The sequence below is a fragment of the Herpailurus yagouaroundi genome, unplaced genomic scaffold (assembly GCF_014898765.1).
Source record: "Herpailurus yagouaroundi ecotype Mexico unplaced genomic scaffold, PumYag 191, whole genome shotgun sequence".
NCBI lineage: Eukaryota > Metazoa > Chordata > Mammalia > Carnivora > Felidae > Herpailurus > Herpailurus yagouaroundi.
Genome location: NW_024412422.1, coordinates 13378258 through 13398006, shown reverse-complemented (window position 1 = coordinate 13398006; position 19749 = coordinate 13378258). Strand labels below are relative to the sequence as shown.

General features: G+C 42.3%; 1 protein-coding gene across 16 annotated transcripts in view; it reads left to right on the top strand.

Annotated features, from left to right (window-relative positions):
- Window positions 1-19749, top strand: part of CLIP1 (CAP-Gly domain containing linker protein 1) — a 126498-nt gene that overhangs the window by 85136 nt on the left and 21613 nt on the right. For 12 of the 16 annotated variants that reach the window (XM_040443944.1, XM_040443952.1, XM_040443954.1 and 9 more), the window contains 6 exons: window positions 218-383; window positions 481-696; window positions 3586-5853; window positions 6988-7104; window positions 9158-9264; window positions 14140-14260. In XM_040443944.1, coding sequence (XP_040299878.1) covers window positions 218-383; window positions 481-696; window positions 3586-5853; window positions 6988-7104; window positions 9158-9264; window positions 14140-14260 — 2995 coding nt within the window. The remainder of the gene's footprint in view (window positions 1-217; window positions 384-480; window positions 697-3585; window positions 5854-6987; window positions 7105-9157; window positions 9265-14139; window positions 14261-19749) is intronic. The other 4 variants (XM_040443958.1, XM_040443957.1, XM_040443956.1 and 1 more) reach the window with 1 other exon arrangement.

Sequence of the window (19749 nt, the reverse complement as noted above, 5' to 3'; positions counted from 1 at the left end):
TAGTTGTTGCTCCAAATAATGTATTTATAACTGTCACAATTGTTAAAATTATTCTTCAGGGCAAGTCAGGTTAATTTTTTGTTGTTTCAGACGTCATTAAGTTATTCACAACTTATAATCATTAATACAATTATTAATACTATCTTTCTAAGCATATCTTTGGAATTCAAAGCATTCTTTTGAAAGCTCTGACCCCTTGTATTGAAACTTGTTCTAGAACCGTAGAAGAATTACAGCTAAAGCTCACAAAGGCTAATGAAAATGCAAGCTATCTGCAGAAGAATATTGGGGAAGTAACTCTCAAAGCGGAACAGTGCCAGCAGGAAGCAGCTAAAAAGCATGAGGAAGAAAAGCAAGAACTGCTGAGGAAATTGTCGGACCTGGTAAGGAGGCAATAAATGGGACTGTGTGTTGGCCGGAAGGTGAGGGACAATGCAGATGCGGCTAGATGACTGTCTCCCTCATTCGGGCTCTCTGCAGGAGAAGAAGGTGGAAACGAGCCACAACCAGTGCCAGGATCTGAAAGCTAGGTACGAAGCAGCCAGTTCAGAGACGAAGGCGAAGCACGAAGAAACCCTGAAGAGCCTACAGGAGATGCTGCTGGACACAGAGGAGAGGCTGAAGGCTGCACAGGAGGAGAACAGTGGCTTGTTGCAGGAGATGGTGGAACTGAAAAAGCAAGCCGACAAGGCCAGAGTATGTTCTGGGAGACAGTTCAGTCGCTGTGTTGCGTCGAGGCTGCAGTGGGGCTTAGAGAGCGTCAGCGGATGGGACGGGGTACGCTGGCCTTTACAAATGCTGACCTCTGAGGGCTTGGCGGGATGGCGAATTACGTTTTCCTGGCTTCACGTGTTTTCTGCCAGCTGCTGGTCCTTCTCGGGGTGGCGGCCACAGTACAGGGCTTTCCCCTGAGTGTCCTGTGTAGCCATCAGCCCCCCACCCCATGCTGCTTGCTCCCTAGCTGTCACAGAGAGTCTCCTGTTGCCTGAGCTGTGTTTGCCTGCTTGCAATAGACTTTGTGTTGTGGCCTCTAATCTTGGCCATCTTGCTGCTGCCTTGCACTGGGGTTAGGAGGGACATCTTGCAGCAAAGCGAGAAGCAGAGGCCGCGTGAAACAAGTGAGCATTGGAGAAACAGAGCTCCTAAACGGCAGATTAGAAGTGAGGAGTCTAGAAAGGGCTTTTATATGTCCCTGGAAGGCACTCTGAGCTTAATTGATAAGGAAGCTGGATGCAGGGGCTGGGAGGAAACGTTCTGTTATTAAATAGAGTAGAATGTTGAATTTCATTTTATGGTGTCAGGATCATATCTGCAACCCAGTATATTTTTGGACTCTGGTAGCTTAATGAAGTTCAACCATCCTTCTACTGTTTAACTTTTCCCTCCTAGTATTTAACTTGTTCAAAGAAAAGTAAATACTTGTCTTCAATTACTTTTAGTGTTTATACAGGAGTTTAGTGAAAAGGAAATGTAAGAGAGCATACATAGGACTTCAAACAATTCCCACCTAAAACTTGTTAATTAAATTGGACCATGACATAATTTATGTTATATATAAGATGCCTCCATTTTCTCTCTCCTTCATGCTGGCCGTCAAGGATTTGTGTTCTCCCTGTTAAACAGCTCCAGTTTTACGAGTCATTTAACACCGGATATAATTTCCAGATTTTTTATCTTTATGGATCCCTTTATCTGGACAGACTCCAGGTTTTTTTTTTTTTTTTAATGTTTGTTTATTTATTTATTTAGAGAGCTCCTGTGGGTGACAGTGGGGGAGAGGCAGAGAGAGAACCCCAAGCAAACTCTGCACTGTGAGTGCAGAGCCTGATGCTGGGCTTGAACTCGGGAACCGTGAGATCATGACCTGAGTCAAAATCCAGAATTGGATGCTTAACTGCCTGAGCCCCCCAGGCACCCCCAGACTCCACTTTTTTAGTGTTTCCCTTAAAAAAATGTTGCAGTTTGACGAAACCATGACATTCTAGAAGTTTCTGTTAAGTCTCATTAATTTTGCTTACTGGTGTTTTGTTTTTTATTTTTTACAAGGGTCATTTGGTTAAGATTGCTCCCCCTCCAAAGTTGTCTTGATATCCAGTTTCTGTGGATTTCAGTATTGGTCAGCAACAGTGGCTCACAGACTATTTTATGAATCTGATGAGCCCTTAAAGTATTCCCTTCCTAGAAAATTTATATGCTCAACACACTTTATATAAGATTTCAGGAGGTTCATGGAGCCCACAGAACTTCTGTGTTTCCTAGTTTAAGACTCAGTGATTTGTAGTCATGCTGTCCAATACACTAGCTACCAGCCACATTAATTTGAATTTAGTTGTTCAATTTTAATAAATTACAAGTTTAGCTCCTTATTTGCACTCCCCACACTTCACGTGATCACCAACTATGCACATGACCAGTAGGCTACTATATTTGTGCAGATAACATTTAGACCATTGCAGAAAGTTCTGGACAGTGCTGGTATAGATAATGTGGTCAAGTCATTTTATAAACCAGTATATTAAAAAAAAATTTTTTTTACGTTTGTTTATTTTTGAGAGAGACAGAGCATGAGCAGGGGAGGGACAGAGACAGAGACACAGAATCCGAAGCAGGCTCCAGGCTCTGAGCTGTCAGCACAGAGCCCGACACAGGGCCCGAACCCACGAGCTGCGAGATCATGACCTGAGCCGAAGTCGGATGCCTAGCTGACTGGGCCACCCAGGCACCCCTAAACCAGTATATATTTTTAAACTCATTTTATTGGGCCGCATGGGTGGCTAAGTCGGTTAAGTGTCTGACTTTGGCTCAGGTCGTGATCTTGCGGTTTGTGAGTTCAAGCCCCACGTTGGGCTGTTTGCTGACAGATCAGAGCCTGGAGCCTGCCTTGGATTCTGTGTCTCCCTCTCTCTCTGCCCCTGCCCTGCTCATGTTCTGTCTCTCTCTTTTAAAAATACATAAAACATGAAAAAAATTTTTTTAATCATTTATTTCAGTCACCCAAACCTAGCAAATTGGTCTGTACTTTTAATAAGTTGTAATATTGGGATTAAATCAGCCAGGCCAGTGACTGTCCTTTGGTAAGCTGATGTCTTATAGTTAGTTTGAAAAGCAACAATTTACTTTCCCCCACCCTTCCCCTCCCCCGCTTTTGGTTAAAATATATTCACTTTTTGTAATTCTCTAGATTGTATTTTTAAAAATTCTTCTCTGAATTCTTCCTACAAGAGAAATAATTGGGAAGTTAGAAGGGCAGGAAAGAATTTCATGCCCTGATGTCAAAGTCAAACTAACCATTTTTATCTCGTAGGTACCACTCAGGGATGATTTCAAAAGTGTTTCGGAGATAAAATAAACCAGTAGATAGATCAGCACTTCACAAAGCTAAACCTGCCTTGTGTTCTCCTTTAATGGGCTCTTTTCATCTAGTTCCCCACTTCCCCCGTCCCCTTGTTATCCAGGTAGTTTCTAGGACATTTATTGCAAAACATTTTAAGCTTGGGCGATTTAGGTTGCATTAAGCTATTTGGGCTCGCATTTGTCTGCTTGATTTCATTTTGTTTCCATTCTTTCCACCTTTTATTTCTGTAGTCGCTAACTTATTTGTTAACATCAGCCAAAAAAGAAATTGAACTAATGTCAGAAGAGCTGAGGGGTCTGAAATCAGAGAAGCAGCTTCTTGCACAGGAGGGAAATACTTTAAAGTTAGAAAAAGGTTCACTTTTATCAAAATTGGTAGAGGTGGAGGCCAAAATAACTTTACTTCAGGAAGATCAACAGAAACTGTGGTCGGTAAACGAAACTCTTAATTTAGAAAAGGAGAAAGTCTTAGAAGAAAAACAAGATGCTGAAAAGCTTTATCAACAGGAGCAGCTCCATAAAGAATCTTTAGCTGTTGAGAGAGAGAAATTACTACAAGAAATCAATATTGCGCAGGAAGAGCTTTTGAAGATCAGTATGGAAAATGACGCTTTGCAGGCTTCCAGAGCAAGCCTGCGGGCACTCACAGAAGAGCTCCAGCTCAGCAAAGATACTTTGATTGCTGAGTCTAAGAAGGATCAAGAAGAAAAAGGTCACCTAGAGGATCATATCAAGAAGCTCACTACTGAAAATCTTGCCTTGGCTAAAGATAAAGATGAAGTTATTCAAAAGCTGCAGAGCTCTTACGAAGAGCTAGTCAAAGATCAGAAAACCTTGGTGCAGGAGATTGAAGATCTCATGGCTGAGAAAAAGTCAGCTTTGGAGAAGCAGTCAGATCTTGATAGCGCGTGCATAGTCTTAAAGATGGAAAGAGAAAATCTTCTCCAGAACAACAAAGAGCTGCAGTTTGAGAAGGATGTGCTTCTTCAAGATCGGGAAAAGCTGAGTGCCAGCCTGGAGGCTGCCCTCCAGATCAAGCAGCTGCTCAGCACGGAAACCAGTGGGCTCCACACACAGCTAGACGATGCCAAGAGGGCTCTGAGGAAGGCTGAGCTGGACGTGAGGCAATTGCAGGCTACAAATAGCAGCCTCACAAAGCTCCTGGAAGAAATCAAGACCAGTCGGAATATCGCAGACTCCGAGTGCATCCAGCTTCTGCAAGAAAAAGGAGCCTTGGCTGCCTCTGAAAGAAAACTCTTGGCTGAAAAAGAAGAACTTCTAAGTGAGAACAGGCTCATTGCTGAAAAACTGAAGAAGTGCTCGGAAGAGGCCACCCATATGGAGATGAGCCTGAACGAGAAGATCACTTACCTAACTTCTGAGAAGGAGGTGGTATGTCAGAAAATTGCTAAGCTCAAAAAGCAGCATGTCAGTCTCTTGAAGGAAAAGTCTGTCCTGGAAATGCAAAATGGAGATTTGCTTGCAGAAAGAGAGAACTCCATGAAAACCATAGGAGACCTCAAAAAGAAATACGATCAAGAGTCTGAAAACAGAAGAATCGTAGTGCACGAGAAGATGAAACTCCTTGGTAATCTCGACACTCTGAAGAAGGAGCTTCAGGAGAGGAAAAGGGAAAACCAATTGCTAGCAGCCACCAAGTGCGATCTCTCTCTGATGCTGAAAGAGGCTCAGGATGCCAGGCAGAGTTTAGAGAAAGAGCACACAAGCACCCTGCAAGCAAAGGAGAGTCTGAATGCTGAACTTCAGACTTGCTGTTCTGAAAAGAGCATCTTGCTGCGGGATGGGTTGAATCTGCAAGAAGAGTGTCAGAGATTAAACAAGGAGATCCAAACAATTCAGCAGTCCTTCCTCCTGGAAAAAGAAGCCAGAGCGCAGGAAACTGAGTCATCCCTGTATGAAAACAATAAACTTCATGGCAGGTTGGTCCTCCTGGAGCAGGAGCTGGAAGAGTTAAGAGCATGCACTAAGCAGCTTCAGTCTGAAAATTTTGTGCTCGACCAAGAGAAGACCAAGTCAGAGCAGAGAGTGGTGGAGATAATTAAGGAAAAGGAACTCTTGAGCGCAGAAACGGCTCGACTCGCTGCCAACATAGAGACTCTGAAGAAAGATTTCGCCACCTTGTCCAAATCCAAGTTAGAGCTGCAGGAACTGCACAGCTACCTCACCAAGATCTTGGATGACCTCCAGCTGAAGCACGAGACGACCCTGGCCGATCGCGCCAAGGTGGTGCAGGACAACAAGAACCTCCTGGCCGAGAAGAGAGACATGATACTGACCAAGGAGGAGCTTCTAAAGGAGAAGGAAAAGCTGGCGGAAAGCTACTTCATCCTTCAGAAAGAGATTAGCCAGTTGGCCAAAACCAACAGCCATATCTCAGCCAACCTCCTAGAATCTCAAAATGAAAACCGTATTTTAAGGAAAGACAAGAGCAAGCTCACCCTTAAAGTTAGAGAGCTCGAGACTCTTCAGTCATTTACGGTAAAGTGGGAGGGTCAGGGACCAGTACCTGGACTACTAATACTGTGCACTAACTTCTAGCCGCCTCCTGGAGAGGATAGGCACCCCACTGAATCCACTGCTCCTATGTTACCACCTGAAGGGGCCACTCATTACTAAATCTCTAATCGGAGTTGTTTCCGTTAGAAAGAGGTGTGAACTGTGAATAAAAAGGATACCTTTTTTAATTTAAGGAGAAATTTACCAGAAAAAGTCAACTGTGGTTCTGAAAGGATTAAGAACAGTAGAAAAATGGGCATATATTGAAACATAGTATCTTCTGTTTGGCTTTTAACTGTTTTGTTGTGTCTGTCCTTCTGGACTTGGAACCCGCCAGTGAAATCTCCATGGCTGGCGGTCGGGAAGATACACTGCAGAATTCCTGGAAGCTTTATTAGACCACGTGAAATTGTAAGCAAGTGCCTTAAACATCTTTTCATTTATTTTTTATGAAAAACAAAAAATAAACAAAAACATTGTTTTTAATGATTGTTTTCATATCTTAGCTAAGGATTTGTCTCCATATGCCTATTATCTTTTTTATTCACAGCCATGTTTATATTCATTACCCACAGCTTCTCTCAGAGACCTTTCCATTTAATCCTTCTCATTAAACACTTGAGCCTTATGTTAATAACTGCCCAAATAATTTTTATTTTTCATTGAGAAATTCCCCACCTAAATTACAAGTGATTTCAAAAGCCCCACATCTGAAATAGCAAGAATAGTGTTTCAAACACACAGCAGTAAATATGATTAAGAGAAAATTCAGCTACATGAGGATGTTGGTCTTTACTCTCCCTGAATGTTTCTCTCCGACATCGGTCAGAATGATGAGTGTGACTGTCAGCGTAACTTGGGAGCTTGGAAGATGTAGGTTGGAATGGTCTGAAAATCTGCCAGTTGCATATCGCAGTTGGCTTGTTTGAAGAATGGCATGAAAAGGGTCTGTGGCTTTGTTCCCCTTTGGAGTAAAGACCTTTCGTGTCTCGGTCTGTTTGTTTCGGCATTGGATTGGTGACTGGGCCTTAACCACACGAGACAGCGAGGGCTGCCTGAGCATCCCTGACGGGGTCGGGGGTGACCTCATTTCTCATAGTATTTTCTTGTATTTAGGCTGCTCAAACAGCAGAAGATGCCATGCAGATAATGGAACAGATGACCAAAGAGAAGAGTGAAACTCTGGCCTCCTTGGAGGATACCAAGCAAACAAACGAAAAACTACAGAATGAAGTAATCAGATTTAAATGGCTTTTTGTACAAAGGACAGCTTACCGACTTCATGGAATATTTGATCACTAACTCAGGATTGTTTATTTTTTGAAGTGTGGCCTCACACAGGTTTGATCTGTTAGCGGAGTCGAATGTACACCAGAGCCATGATAATATTAAATAAAGTGTAATCCTTCATTACTTATTTAGTAGGATCAGCCTTTGAAATAATGAGGGGAAAACCTGAATAGTGTGGCTTTTTTATGATAACTTCAATGACGGAACTGAAGAGAGAGGTACTCATAATATTCTCTAGTTTTGTGTCTTTTATCTTAAATCACATACATTTTTTTTTTTTGTTTTCACTCTCTCCCAACTTGAGCCACCAAATTCCATTCCTCGGCCCCAAGTTTGGCGTAGGCCTTTTCTCGGTGTCATTCAGTCCTGATTCCCTTTTGTGTCATCTCCAGGCAGCCACTTCTGCGTCTCAGATTTGTGGTTTCAAGATCACTTTTATTCTGTTGAAAGTAGCATTTCTCATTCTTGGACCTATTTTTGATTCCCTTCCTCCCCATTCCCAGTTCATATCAGCCCCTTCTTTCTTTGGGAAGCAGTTACCTCTTGGTCCTAAACAGATTGATTCTCCAAAATAGTTAGGTGAAGTTCTGCCTGGCTTCAGATGTTTTTAAAAGGGATAGTCAGGTGAGACGTGAAGGAATTAAGCAGGGGAAGAGCTGGCCACATTGAATAGCTGCTCTGTAAAGCATAGGCCTTCTCACTATGCAGGTTCAAAGATGGAAATCTGTCAAGGCATGCACGTTTTAAGATACTTACAGGGTAAATAAAACTACACACCCGGGGGTACATTTACAGAACTGATGGTCCTAATAGAAGAAGAAAAAGCATTAAAAAATCAGATGGTAATCACAGAAGTTAAAATGAATAAGAAGATTTTAGGGAATATATCTCATTTTCGAGGGTAGAATCAGGGAGAATTGTGCACTTTCATGATATAGCCCTTGGTGTCCTTGTTAGAACCAGAATGTAAGACTGGCTAAATCATTTTTTTGGACCCTTTGTGATACTTGGTTTTTCTTGTTCTGTGAATCTAGAATTCTAGACTCCTCTATTAATTGTAGAGGCATTAAAAGGAACATTGTGGCGTTAAAACCATCGAGACACTTGTCTAGGCCTCCTGACTGTGACATGTGACGTAGCAGAGGTAACTCTGTACAAGATGACCACACAAGTCCCAGGAAGCCACTCTGGGGCCAGGAGCACGCCTTGGGTCATGGACAGCCGAGCGAGCTCCCTGTGCTTGGGGAGCCCCTGTGCTAGGGGCTCTGCACCTAGAGCCCCAGTCACCTGCCAGAGCCCGTAGTTGGTCACGTCTCTGTCGTTCTGGTGATGTGTTTGGCTCTCCTATCAGGGCCAGGCCTTAAGCTGGCTGCATCCCCCATGGGCAGGTGATGGGGCTGAATGTATGAGTGCTTTTCAGCCTCCCTGCCGGGCTTTTTCCTCTTCAGATCAGAGTTCAGATGGATAACCAAATCTTTTCCCACCCACAAAATACTTTAATTCAAATGTTTTTTTTGTAACGGGGACTCAGTACATTTAGTTCTAATGTTGACAGATACATCCGAAACTACTAATCTATGGGGAAGGACAGGGGTTTTAGTTTTTATTGCAAAGAATAATTCTTGCTGATGTCATGCCTTTGCAATTTATTTCTCGTGTTTGTTAAGAGGGGTCATACTTGAATAGCAAGTTCAATGATGAATACTGAGAATTATATACAAAGTGGAAGCAAACCTTTGTTGTAATTCATGTAGCAATTTAGTTTGACACTTTGGCCAGGTGTACGGAAAATGTCTGACTAAATGTAAGAGGGAGGTTTGCCGTTTATAATAGACGTGGTCATTTGCTGTCTCCTCACCTGGTAATCCCCCCCCCTTTTTTGTACCTGACTAATTTCACCTATCTATTAAGTGCACGTTTGCATGAATATGTCTATCCAGTCCTGCCACTGGAAAATGAAATAATTTCATCAAGTTTTTTTTTCTTGGTCTTTAAGTTGGATACACTTAAAGAAAACAACCTGAAAAATGTGGAAGAGCTGAACAAATCGAAAGAGCTTCTGACGGTAGAGAATCAAAAAATGGAAGAATTCAGGAAAGAAATGTAAGTTCATGTCCTTTGAGAGAAACTGTGGGACTTTAATGTCACAAAAGTGAAAATGATACTAATGATTTAAAAAATAACTTGACAAACACTTGCTTAAAGTAAAAAGTAATCACCACCCTCTCTGTCCCCCGAATGCTTTAGCATACCTGGGAGCCCCTATAACTGCTTAGCTGTGAGGAAGTGAAGTCAAGATAGTAGCTGAGTTAAAGAAGCAAAACGAAAAGTGTGCTTGCTGCCTGAGAAGTTAGGACCCTTTATAAATAAATCTCTCAAGATCCTTTCTATAGGGAGATAAAAAGCATGTCACTTTTGAGATTGTTAATCTTGATTTTAAGAGTAATTGAACCTCTGGCATGGAAGTCAGGTGAAAGGATTCTGGAAGAATCTTTTCTTTTTCATATTCATTTTTGAGAGAGAGAGAGAGAGAATGAGAATGAATATGAGCAGGGGAGGGGCAGAAGCAGGTTCCAGGTTCTGAGCTGTCAGCACAGAGCCCGATGCGGGCTCCCAACTCACGAACAGTGAGATTGACCTGAGTCAAAGTCCGACACTTAACTGACTGAGCCACCCAGGCGCCCCTGGAAGAATTTTTCTAATCCAGGTTTATCCATCAGTCTGCCACCTAGACTGCCACCTGGCCAGACAGGCTGGCCATGTTTCCTTTGTCAACAACACCTCCAAATCCTTGCCTTTCAGGTCTGTTTTCAGGTCTGTGAATTGTTGGTGTTGATCTGGCTTTTTCAATGATCGTTTCGGTGTAGATTCCATGTTGCTCTTCGGTTCTGAGAGCTACACTCTATATCAACTGTGTGAACCTGGAAATGTAGAGGCAGTTAATCCAGTGAATATTGGAGTGTGTCTTCTGTGCTAGGAAGGATAAGAAGATGGATTTATATGGTCCCTGCCCTTTAAGGGTTTGTATTATTTATACCCCCCTTCTGATCGAACAAAGAGATTAGCTTCAAACAGAAACAAAAGCATCAGTTCCAAGTCTCCATCCTCAGTACGATTTGTTGATCAAGCTTGGGACTAAACTGGTACATGGTCGGGTTCTTCTGAGAGTTGGTAAAATCCTCCAGAAGGAATCTCATCTGAGCAACTTAGGCAGTGCATGATTAATCCCTTCCTCAGTCTTAGTTTTTTGTGTGTTTTTTTAAAGTTTTTGTTTATATTCCAGTTAGTAAACATACAGTGTAAGATTAGTTTCAGGTGTACAATATAGTGATTCAGAACTTCCATACTCAGTCTTAGTTTTAATGATACTTCTCTAGACAGTGATTCAGCAGTTCCCCAAAATTCTGTTCACCTGCACAGATTGATCAGTCGACAGTTGTGATTGTGGCCATCAGGATGGGCTTGAGCTTCTTGGCCTTCGCAAGCCAAATCACACAGATAAAGGTCCCTGTGATGGGAAACAAAGTCTTCGTCAGTTCCAAGAGGGTGGCTGCAGACCTGGTTTGGGACATTCCCCTGTGACACACGTCATTGTGCTGCCCTGGCGCTTTGGGAGCACTGTTGACTTTAGTTCATTTGTGTCACACGGGCAGCTGGTGAGGGAGGATCTGAGCAGCAGGAGAAGATTCCCTAACCAACCTCCCACTGCCATAATCCCACCTCTGAGCTCTCTGGGCTGTACTAGGTAAGGGAGGGGCAGGGCCGGTGTGGACTGAGCCAAGACAGCTCTTGGGATTTACATAAAACTTCGCTTTCCTGCAGGCCTACTTGGAGTCTCTCGTGATGGTCATTGCATTGGTCTAGTATTGAAGTGTTCACCATCCTCACTGAGTCTGTGTCATGTCACCCACCTCCAGTTAGTATGGGGTGGTTTTATGTCCGTTAAGAGATCATTTTTTGCCCTTCTTCAAATGATTCCATGGAATAATAAAATCTTAGCCTCCTAACTCTGGACACGAAGGATCATGAGCAAAAGACTGAGGCTTCTGCTGCTGCTCCTCTAACCATGGCCTGTCCTCTTCCCTAGAACCATTTTTCCCAGATCTCTGATCCCTGAGGGTGTAGTTGGGGTGGGGTGAGGAGGAACCAGGACCACCCAGCAGACAGCCTGGGCTGCTTTTGATTCTCCACCTTTTTATCTGGCCTACCAGGACTGAGGGGATTGCATCTTTTGTCAGTAACCTGGCACACGGTGGCTGGGGTTCTTAGCAGGAGGAAGGACCAGTAGGACACAGCAGTGACAGGCATCAGAAGCTGGTAGAGGGAGTAGGAGGAGTAGGTTGAAAGAGCCCCTGCCCCCGGTGACTCATTGTTCCCTGCTGTAGACGTGGCCACATTTCAAGGACCACTAAAATAAATGTACTATGTAATGGGAATGGTGCTTCTCAAAAAAAAAAAAAAAAAAAGCGGTTATTTTACTGTTCCTCAGTGCTCAAAGCTAGAGAATGAGCAGCTGATTATTTCCCAGCATGTATCTGGGGTGCTTTGTGTTCTTTAGAACTTTCCTGGTATTTCCCCGCACCTTAGATAGGACTTTGATTCCTGGAGGAAAATGGACACCAATGTAGGCACTGGAGTTCTCATCAGAACTACCTCCTGTGGAATATTGCCCCTGGCTCTGGAAACCCAGCGCTTGTAGCTAAATACTCCTTTTCCTCTGTGCCATTTACTAGACTGGTTTTAGGAAAACTCTTGGTTAGCCAGCTCCTATTTTCAGGTGGACAGAGAGAATAAAATGGTTTCTCAGTGTAATTTTGGATGTTAGGGAAAATGATAGAAGCGGCTTAATTTTTGTCTTTACTCACCTGGCACAGTAATAAATCTAGAATATAGAATATACTTAGCATGGCAGTTAATTGATTGATAACAGACTTGTAAGTAGAATGTTTGCAATGCAGTCAATGTTAACAATATGTATCTTGCCTCTCAGATTAAAACTGGGATAGTCTTCTGTCGTGTAGAAAAAAAAGCAGCTTAAAAAAATTGTTAGAAATACTTGGAGGTATTTTTGGACTTATTCCCTGGAGTACTTCCGGAAGTTGGGCTATTAGAGCCTCCTTTCTGTACCCACTATGCTTTAAAGAAAAACGGGAAGGTATTTCTGTGTTGGAATTAGAGCGGAGGTCTGTCTGCCAGTTTTAACTCCGGTTCTCTTGCTTCTACAACTTCCTGGCTTTATGATTTGGAGAAAAATCTCTCACTTCCCTGAGCTTCAGTTTTCTCATCTTTAAAATACAAATAATAACATTAGCTTCCTTGGCTTTTGAGGATTAAATGAGAAAATAAATATTTGTGAAAACATTTTTATAGATCTTAACACATTGAATGTTGCTTTTACAGATCACTGCTTTAAGACATTTTGAAATTTCTTTGATTCCTTATTTTAATTTTATTTACTGTGTGCTCTTAATAGCAACCAAGGATTCCAAAAGCCATTACAAGATGCACATCTTTAAGACACAGAGTAGGATTACATACTTCTCATTGACAGGCCATCAAGATGCTGAGACCAAACAGCCCCTGAGGAAGGCAGTGACCTCCTAGGAATAAAAGATTTGACCTCAGATGATTTCATCCTAAGTAAAAACTTCAGATTTGTCAGGAATTGATGGACTTTTGCCAGAAGATGAACTTGAGCTGTAGTGTGTGTGTGTGTGTGTGTGTGTGTGTGTGTGTGTGTGTGTGTGTGTTGATCCATAATTAGAATCAACCCTCTTAGCTTTTGTATGACCTGAGGCTAAAATTCCTTCTCCATTTTTTCCTCACTTGCTAAATAGACATCTCAGTGAAACACCTCATTTAATTTAATGTGCTAGGAAAATTTTTGTGTAGGTTTATTCCCCTAAATCTTACCCCAATATGCATATTATAGGTGGATGGAGAACTAAAACTCAAAAAACTGGAGATGCCAGGCATTGCCACACATTAGACAATTGAAGTTAAAAATAGATGTGTTCCTCTATCAGCAGATGGATTCATACCCAGATGACTTGGTTCAGGATTCAGCCACGTATGACAGCTCCCTAAATGGAGTTTAGCCAGCACAGACTTAAAATTCACAGTGGCATCAAAACCCTCTATGACAGAAAACTAAAATCCAGTGATCAAATAAAAGATTTTTAATACCCACATATAAAGGATAATAATTTGATTTGTGTATTTTGGATAATTTTAATATTGGGAAGATGTTTAATATACTTACCTTGTTCACATTTCATATGCTGGTATTCATGATAGAGGTTAACAGGCTATATTTTTATTTGGTTCTTTTAATTACAAATTAGCATTGTGGAAAGAATACAATCAAAGTGAACCACCTGTTATGTAATTGGAAAACCGCATTTCCTTTAGGCATTTCACCTCGAGTTGTCCTAAAAATACTCAGATTCACGACAGTACTTGACTCTGACAGATACCGGCATACCGGCAAATGGGACCATTAGATTTTTATTTCTGCCAGAAAAAAAAACACATTACTGATTTGTGCAGTCAGTACAGAGTGCCTTGGCAGCAAAGTAAATCACTTTATCAACATACTGGGTTTGAGCATAATTTTCTAATGGAAATAGCCCTAAAGACCAGAGGACTGACCATTTCATTTGTCATTTATTTTATGGTAGCATGGATTTTTGGATGGGGAGTGTTCAGAAGTGGGTAAGTGTGGGTGGAGAAAGGGTGGATATCGTGTTTATTAGGTTTTAAAAAATAATGTAATAATTGTGGGTGGCAGTCCGCCTCCTGAGAGGTTAAAGCCATTTAGCCTCTCCTGCACGTAGATACCACTGCCTCCTGTTATTATAGATCCTATCAGGCACGTGACCCAGATATATTTTCCTCAGTGCTGTGAAGCCGGTCGTCTCCCACAGTTTCCTTGCCTGTCTTGTTTCTATGGTAACCCTGCACTCACTGTCCTTGCAGAGAAACCCTCAAGCAGGCAGCAGCTCAGAAGTCCCAGCAGCTTTCAGCATTGCAAGAAGAGAACGTGAAACTTGCTGAGGAGCTGGGGAGAAGCAGGGACCAAGTCACGGGTCATCAGAAGGTCAGTGGGCCTGGAGGGGGGTGCAGGGGGGCGTACCTTGCTCTCCGTGCTCCTGTCTGCTGCTGTTGGCGGGGCACTTGGAGGCCCCTCAGAGAGGTGCTCGATGTGGTCGGGTCCTTCCAAATGGGATTTCAACTTGTCTGTGTGGTAGGTCTCCTTGCTTTTCAAGTGTGCTGCTGTAGGACTTAGGGGAGGAGTTGACAGATGCTTATGGAAAAAAAAAAAGTAGCAACACTGGGAACTTGAGCAACTAGAAAATAAGACCTTTATTAGACCACCTCATGGCAATGCGTTTCAATGGAAAGGAACAATATCTTCTCCCTACTATTGCCTGGATTTCAAAATTACTTTCCTCTTAAGGTTCTTCTTTTTTTCATCAGAATTTGTTTGAAGGAAGCAAATTCTCAGAATATGGATTTGGTGTGGGGGTTGGCAGCTGTTTTTAAATAGAACTCTGCTTTTCTTTAAAAAAATTTTTTTTAAAGCATTTCCTAATGGAACTGTGTATGTGTGTGCACTTCTGTGCGTTGAATGTGATTTGCGTTACACCCGGAATGAGCCGGAAGCCAACCATAACCCATTTGCTTCCGTACTTAAATCAGAGAGATTTCTGATAAGTTTATTAAGCACTGAAACAAAACTGATTTTAATGAATGACATATCCTTCTTTTTATTCTTTAGTAGTTGAATCAAAGTGCTAAATGGTAGTCCTATCTGGCCTCAGCAGAAGCTTCAAATGATATTTTTAAGAGAATTTTACCATGTGGTCATCAATTCATGGTTTACACTTCAAGAGAATTTTTTCCCCCAGGAATACTTGGCAAAGATTCCTTCTCACTTGGGATGGAGTAATCTGGGGTAATTGTATTGAGTACCCATTGACATGGCAGTTTGTGGCGAAAGCACTTTTTGGAGAGTTGATTTCAGACTTTAAAGTCTTTGTTACAGCTTTCCACAGTTTCCTTACTTCACAAAAGGAATGCCACATCTCTCCAAACTCCAGGATGATGATGATGATGATGCTTTTGGTGATACTAGTTCATGTTTATTGGCTCTTACTATGCGACAAGCACAAATGAATGATAACTGTCATCTCAGTCTTTACAATAACTCTAGGCGATGGCACTGCCATTATTTCCGCTTGTCAGAGAGGAAACAGGGACATGAAGATAGTAATTTGCTCATCCTCATTCAGCTTATAGTCAAGAAATGTTCGCCATCTTCTGATTTGGGTCAGGAAAAGGATCAAAGTGGATTGACTTAAATAGGGTCAGTGCCCTCTCCTTTAGTCAGTATGTGAGAAACTGGAGTTCATGAAAAATAGAAGCCCTTTGACCAGATGAGGTCCTCTTTTTCCTGGCACAAACTAGAGCGTCTAAAACATTGGGCAGCTGCTCTGTCATCACTGTGTCTGTAAGTTCTTGCAAGAGCAGGGTCTCTGAGAGGTGCATCTCGTTTGACCTCATGGAACATCTCCGGTAGAGAGAGTGGATTCCATACATGGGAGGAGCACAGAGAGATCCTCCTCGCGTCTCACGTTGTGCCCTTGACTGGACTGTTGACTGCGTTTCTTGCTTGTGTGTCTCTGTAGGGAAAACAGTGGGAGGAGGCATCTTGCTACCTTGGCCAGGGCTCTGCCGGGCTCCCTCACCCGTGTTCTTCTCTTCTGCATGTTGGCATTTGAATTGCCTTCCTTTTGAAAAGGTTTTGCCACTAGAAATTTGAAAGTCAGTGACTTTGAAGGGTGTTACAGAAAAGCACGTGCAAGAAACAACTAAGAAAAGTGACTTCCCTTTAAAGGACAGATTGTTAGGCCCTTCATAGTTCTGTGCTTTACTCAGAAGAGAGAGATAAGTGGGTATGAACTAAATAATAGGCTTCAATGGTAGAGCTCGTTGACCATGATAATGATTATCAAGGAAGATTATGGGTAATTCTTCCCTTGAAATAAATGAAAGTATATATGTAGTGTCTATGTGTGTTTATTTCAAAAGACTGGAGAGAACCACCCATTTAAAATGATTTAGAAACAACCTTAGTCTACAGAAGACTGATTAATTCATCAGCTCTATTCTTACTGTATAATCTCCACAAATCTGGAGTACTGCTTACTTCTGTAAAATCACACATTTCACATTATTACTTACTGTAGTCAAGCCAAACTATTGATCAGCTATGTTTAGAAATATACTCCAGAGCCACCTTGTTTGGCAGAAACCTTGGTTTTAGAAAAAAAAAGGAATTCTTAGAAAGAACTTTCATTGTCATACTACAGAAACATTGAGTGTTTCATTCTAGGATTAAGACAGTGGAGGTGAAGTTGACAGGGGATGGGTAAACACTGACCTAGGACCTGGGTTCTTCCTGAGTCCTTTATTAAGTATCATCGTAATTCACCAAACATGTATCAAGCTGATGGTCTTGCATGTTTCACAGAATCATCACAACATGCCTCTGAGACAGGAAGGCTATTATTTTGTAGACCAGCTGACACTCAAAAGTGGACCAACTTGCTAAGGACACACAGCTAGGCGGTGGAGCTGAGACCTGTACTCCTGTCAGACTAATTTGGAGGCCTATTTCCGTACTTCTATACTGAGCATAAAGCTTATTTCTACTTGATAATTAAGATTAAAAAGAAAGAAAGAAAAACTTGTGAGCTAGGATTGGTGTGGGTGGATGGGGTCAAACAATGCTATAGAAATGCCCTCTCGATGTGTTGGTATTTTTTTTTCCTGCCTCAAGTATTTATTTTGCTTAAAAGCCCAAGACACCCCAGAATCTGTTCTCCATCTTAGGCATCTCACTGGGATTATTTGCTAAGGATTTTTACTGCCTTGAGAAGCCCCCTTCACTATGGGGACTATTTGATTTCCTGTTTGTCAATTGGATGTGAGGTGATTTATCAAAATAAAAGAATCCCTGCCTCCCGTGGCAGTGGTATTGTAGAATATTCTTTTTATCAATTAAAAAGATGTAGAAAATTTGTGAAATTAAGAGGGTTAGTCATGAGCAGCACTGGTTGGTCAAAGTTGGGCAGTGATGTCAGTTTCCACTCTTAGGTAGAAATTCTCATTGGACTTGATTGACGAGTGGGTATCGTGTGCCCCCGTGAAGAAGTATTTCAGTAATTGGAAGGACTCAATCTATTTGTTGATAGTCCTCTGGAACAGAGCTGGCAAATCCAGAAACAGACCCACACGTGTGCATTCTTTTTTGTCTGCTCTCCCTACCAGACATTCTCCTTTCCAAAGGAAAATTGTGTAAGCCGCCTTTCCCAAGTGGGAGACTACTTTTGTGGGGGGAGGGGAGCAAAAACCAGGGTCAGCTGGTATTGTAAGAGGCATGATTTATCTGGCATCAACAGTGACAGAAATCTTTAGAGACTGTCACAGAGTGCCTTGTCTTTGAAAAGAGAGTATATTAGATTGAAACATATGCAATTGCTTTCGTTTTGCAATTTCCTAGTGTTCACTCTAGTAGTTAACATAACCTACTTCTTCTTGATAACTGACGATTATGAAGATTGTTGTAATTATATAACTGCCGTTGACTGCTTCCACCTTCGCTTTGATGCCTGAGGGCTGACTAGTTTCATGCTGCTTCAGGGGGTGTGTGTGTGTGTGTGTGTGTGTGTGTGTGTGTGTGTGTGTGTGTGTGTGTCTGTCTGTGAGTGAGTGTGTGTGTGTGTCTGTGAGTGAGTGAGTGAGTGAGTGAGTGAAAATACACGTAACATAAAATCTGTTGGAACCATCTTACAGTGTACAATTCAATGGTATTTGGGACATTCACAGTGCAGTGTGGTCATTACCTCTGTCCAGTTCCAGAACATTTTCATCACCCTGAAGGGAAACCCCATAACTTGTTTAAGCGCTCGCTTCCCATTTCTTCCTGCCTCCCAGCCCCTGGCGACCACTCATCTATTTTCTGTCTCTATGGATTAGCTTGTTCTGGATGTTTCATACAAGAGGAATGATAAAACACATGACTTCTCTCACTTCTCTCACTCAGTGTCGTGCCGTCGGGGCCCATCCGTGTTGTAGCAGGCGTGAGCGCTTGCTTGCCTCTTGGCTGAATGGAATTTTATTGAATGCGTACCCCTCATGTTGTTTCTGCCTCTGCTTCAGGTGTTTCGGGTCTCCTTTCTCCATCCAAATGGTCGCCTGTCCCTGCTGATGCCTGTCTGCCTCCCTGCCTATGGCCACTATGTCTTATTGCCACTTGGTATCTTTAGTGGGTGGGGAAATCCTTCTCACTTCCTTAAAAGCTCTTCTAAATCTTGCCACACTGGTCATACTTACAGTCCTGTCTTCTTTTCTTTACTTCCAGACTTTTAAAAAGAGTAATATTTTCTGCCTTCAATTTCACCCCCCATTTTCTTCGCAATCCCCTGCTGTCTGCTTTTCGCCACCGCCAGTGCACCACTGAAGTGACTCTCACCTGAGTCATCACTTACCTAGTGACAGCACAAGTGCGTGGCTTCCTTTCCATCCTTTCTGAACATTTGGCGTCTCCACCTACATTCTTGACTTTCCTCCTTTGACATCTTCCACCCTCTTGGCTCATGTTTGTCCTGCCACCCCTGGTCAGTTGCCATATGCAGGTCCGCATTTACATTTTTTCTGTCCCCATGTGGTAAACGTCTCCTCATTGTTAGGCCCATCCTCTAGCCTCGGGGGCGGCTGCTGTCCAGGACTCTGTCATGCTGAGAATGCCATGTTGTGTCTCCACACAGGCTGTGAGATGGTGGGAATCACAGGGCATGCTGTATAGGTTTGAATGAACAGATGAGTGATTAAATGCATACCTCGCTTTTAGCGGGGCCTCAGGATGCAGAAACCTTGACTGCCTTTTTTTTTTTTTTTTTTTTAACATTATTTCATTTACTTCGAGTTTCATAGCTTTGTTATAGAGAGTTGTGGTTGCCGGAAATGTGACGAGTGGGGCATTTGCCCTGTGTGGATAGAGGAAAATCAGCGCAAAATCAGGCAGGGTCTGGGAGATTCAAGATTAATGGAAACTATACAGAGCATTATTTCCTTTCATAGAGATAATTACAGTGATGTGAGCTCTTCTATAGAAATAGTCACCTTAAGTAGTAACTTTTGAAATGTCTGATTTATCATTTCCAAACCTCACATGTATTCCCCCTTGTAAGGACTGCAGATACACTGAGCTGTCACTATGGGAACAGTGCTGATTTCTCTCCCCACTTCCCTTCCCAGTTATTTGCAAAATGAGATTACAGTTTGTTGATACAGGACAGGGATTAGATGCCTCAATAACTGTATTTTATCAACACTTCTGACAAAGGTTACAACAAATGCAGTCTCCAAAATTTGAGGTTACCGTTGAGATTGATTTATGACTAATAGCCTGCAAATGTTAAATAGGCCTGAACTTGCAGACATGAATGTATAGAAAAGGAATGCATTCTTTTTCTTTCCTTCCTTCCTTCCTTCCTTCCTTCCTTCCTTTCTTTCTTTCTT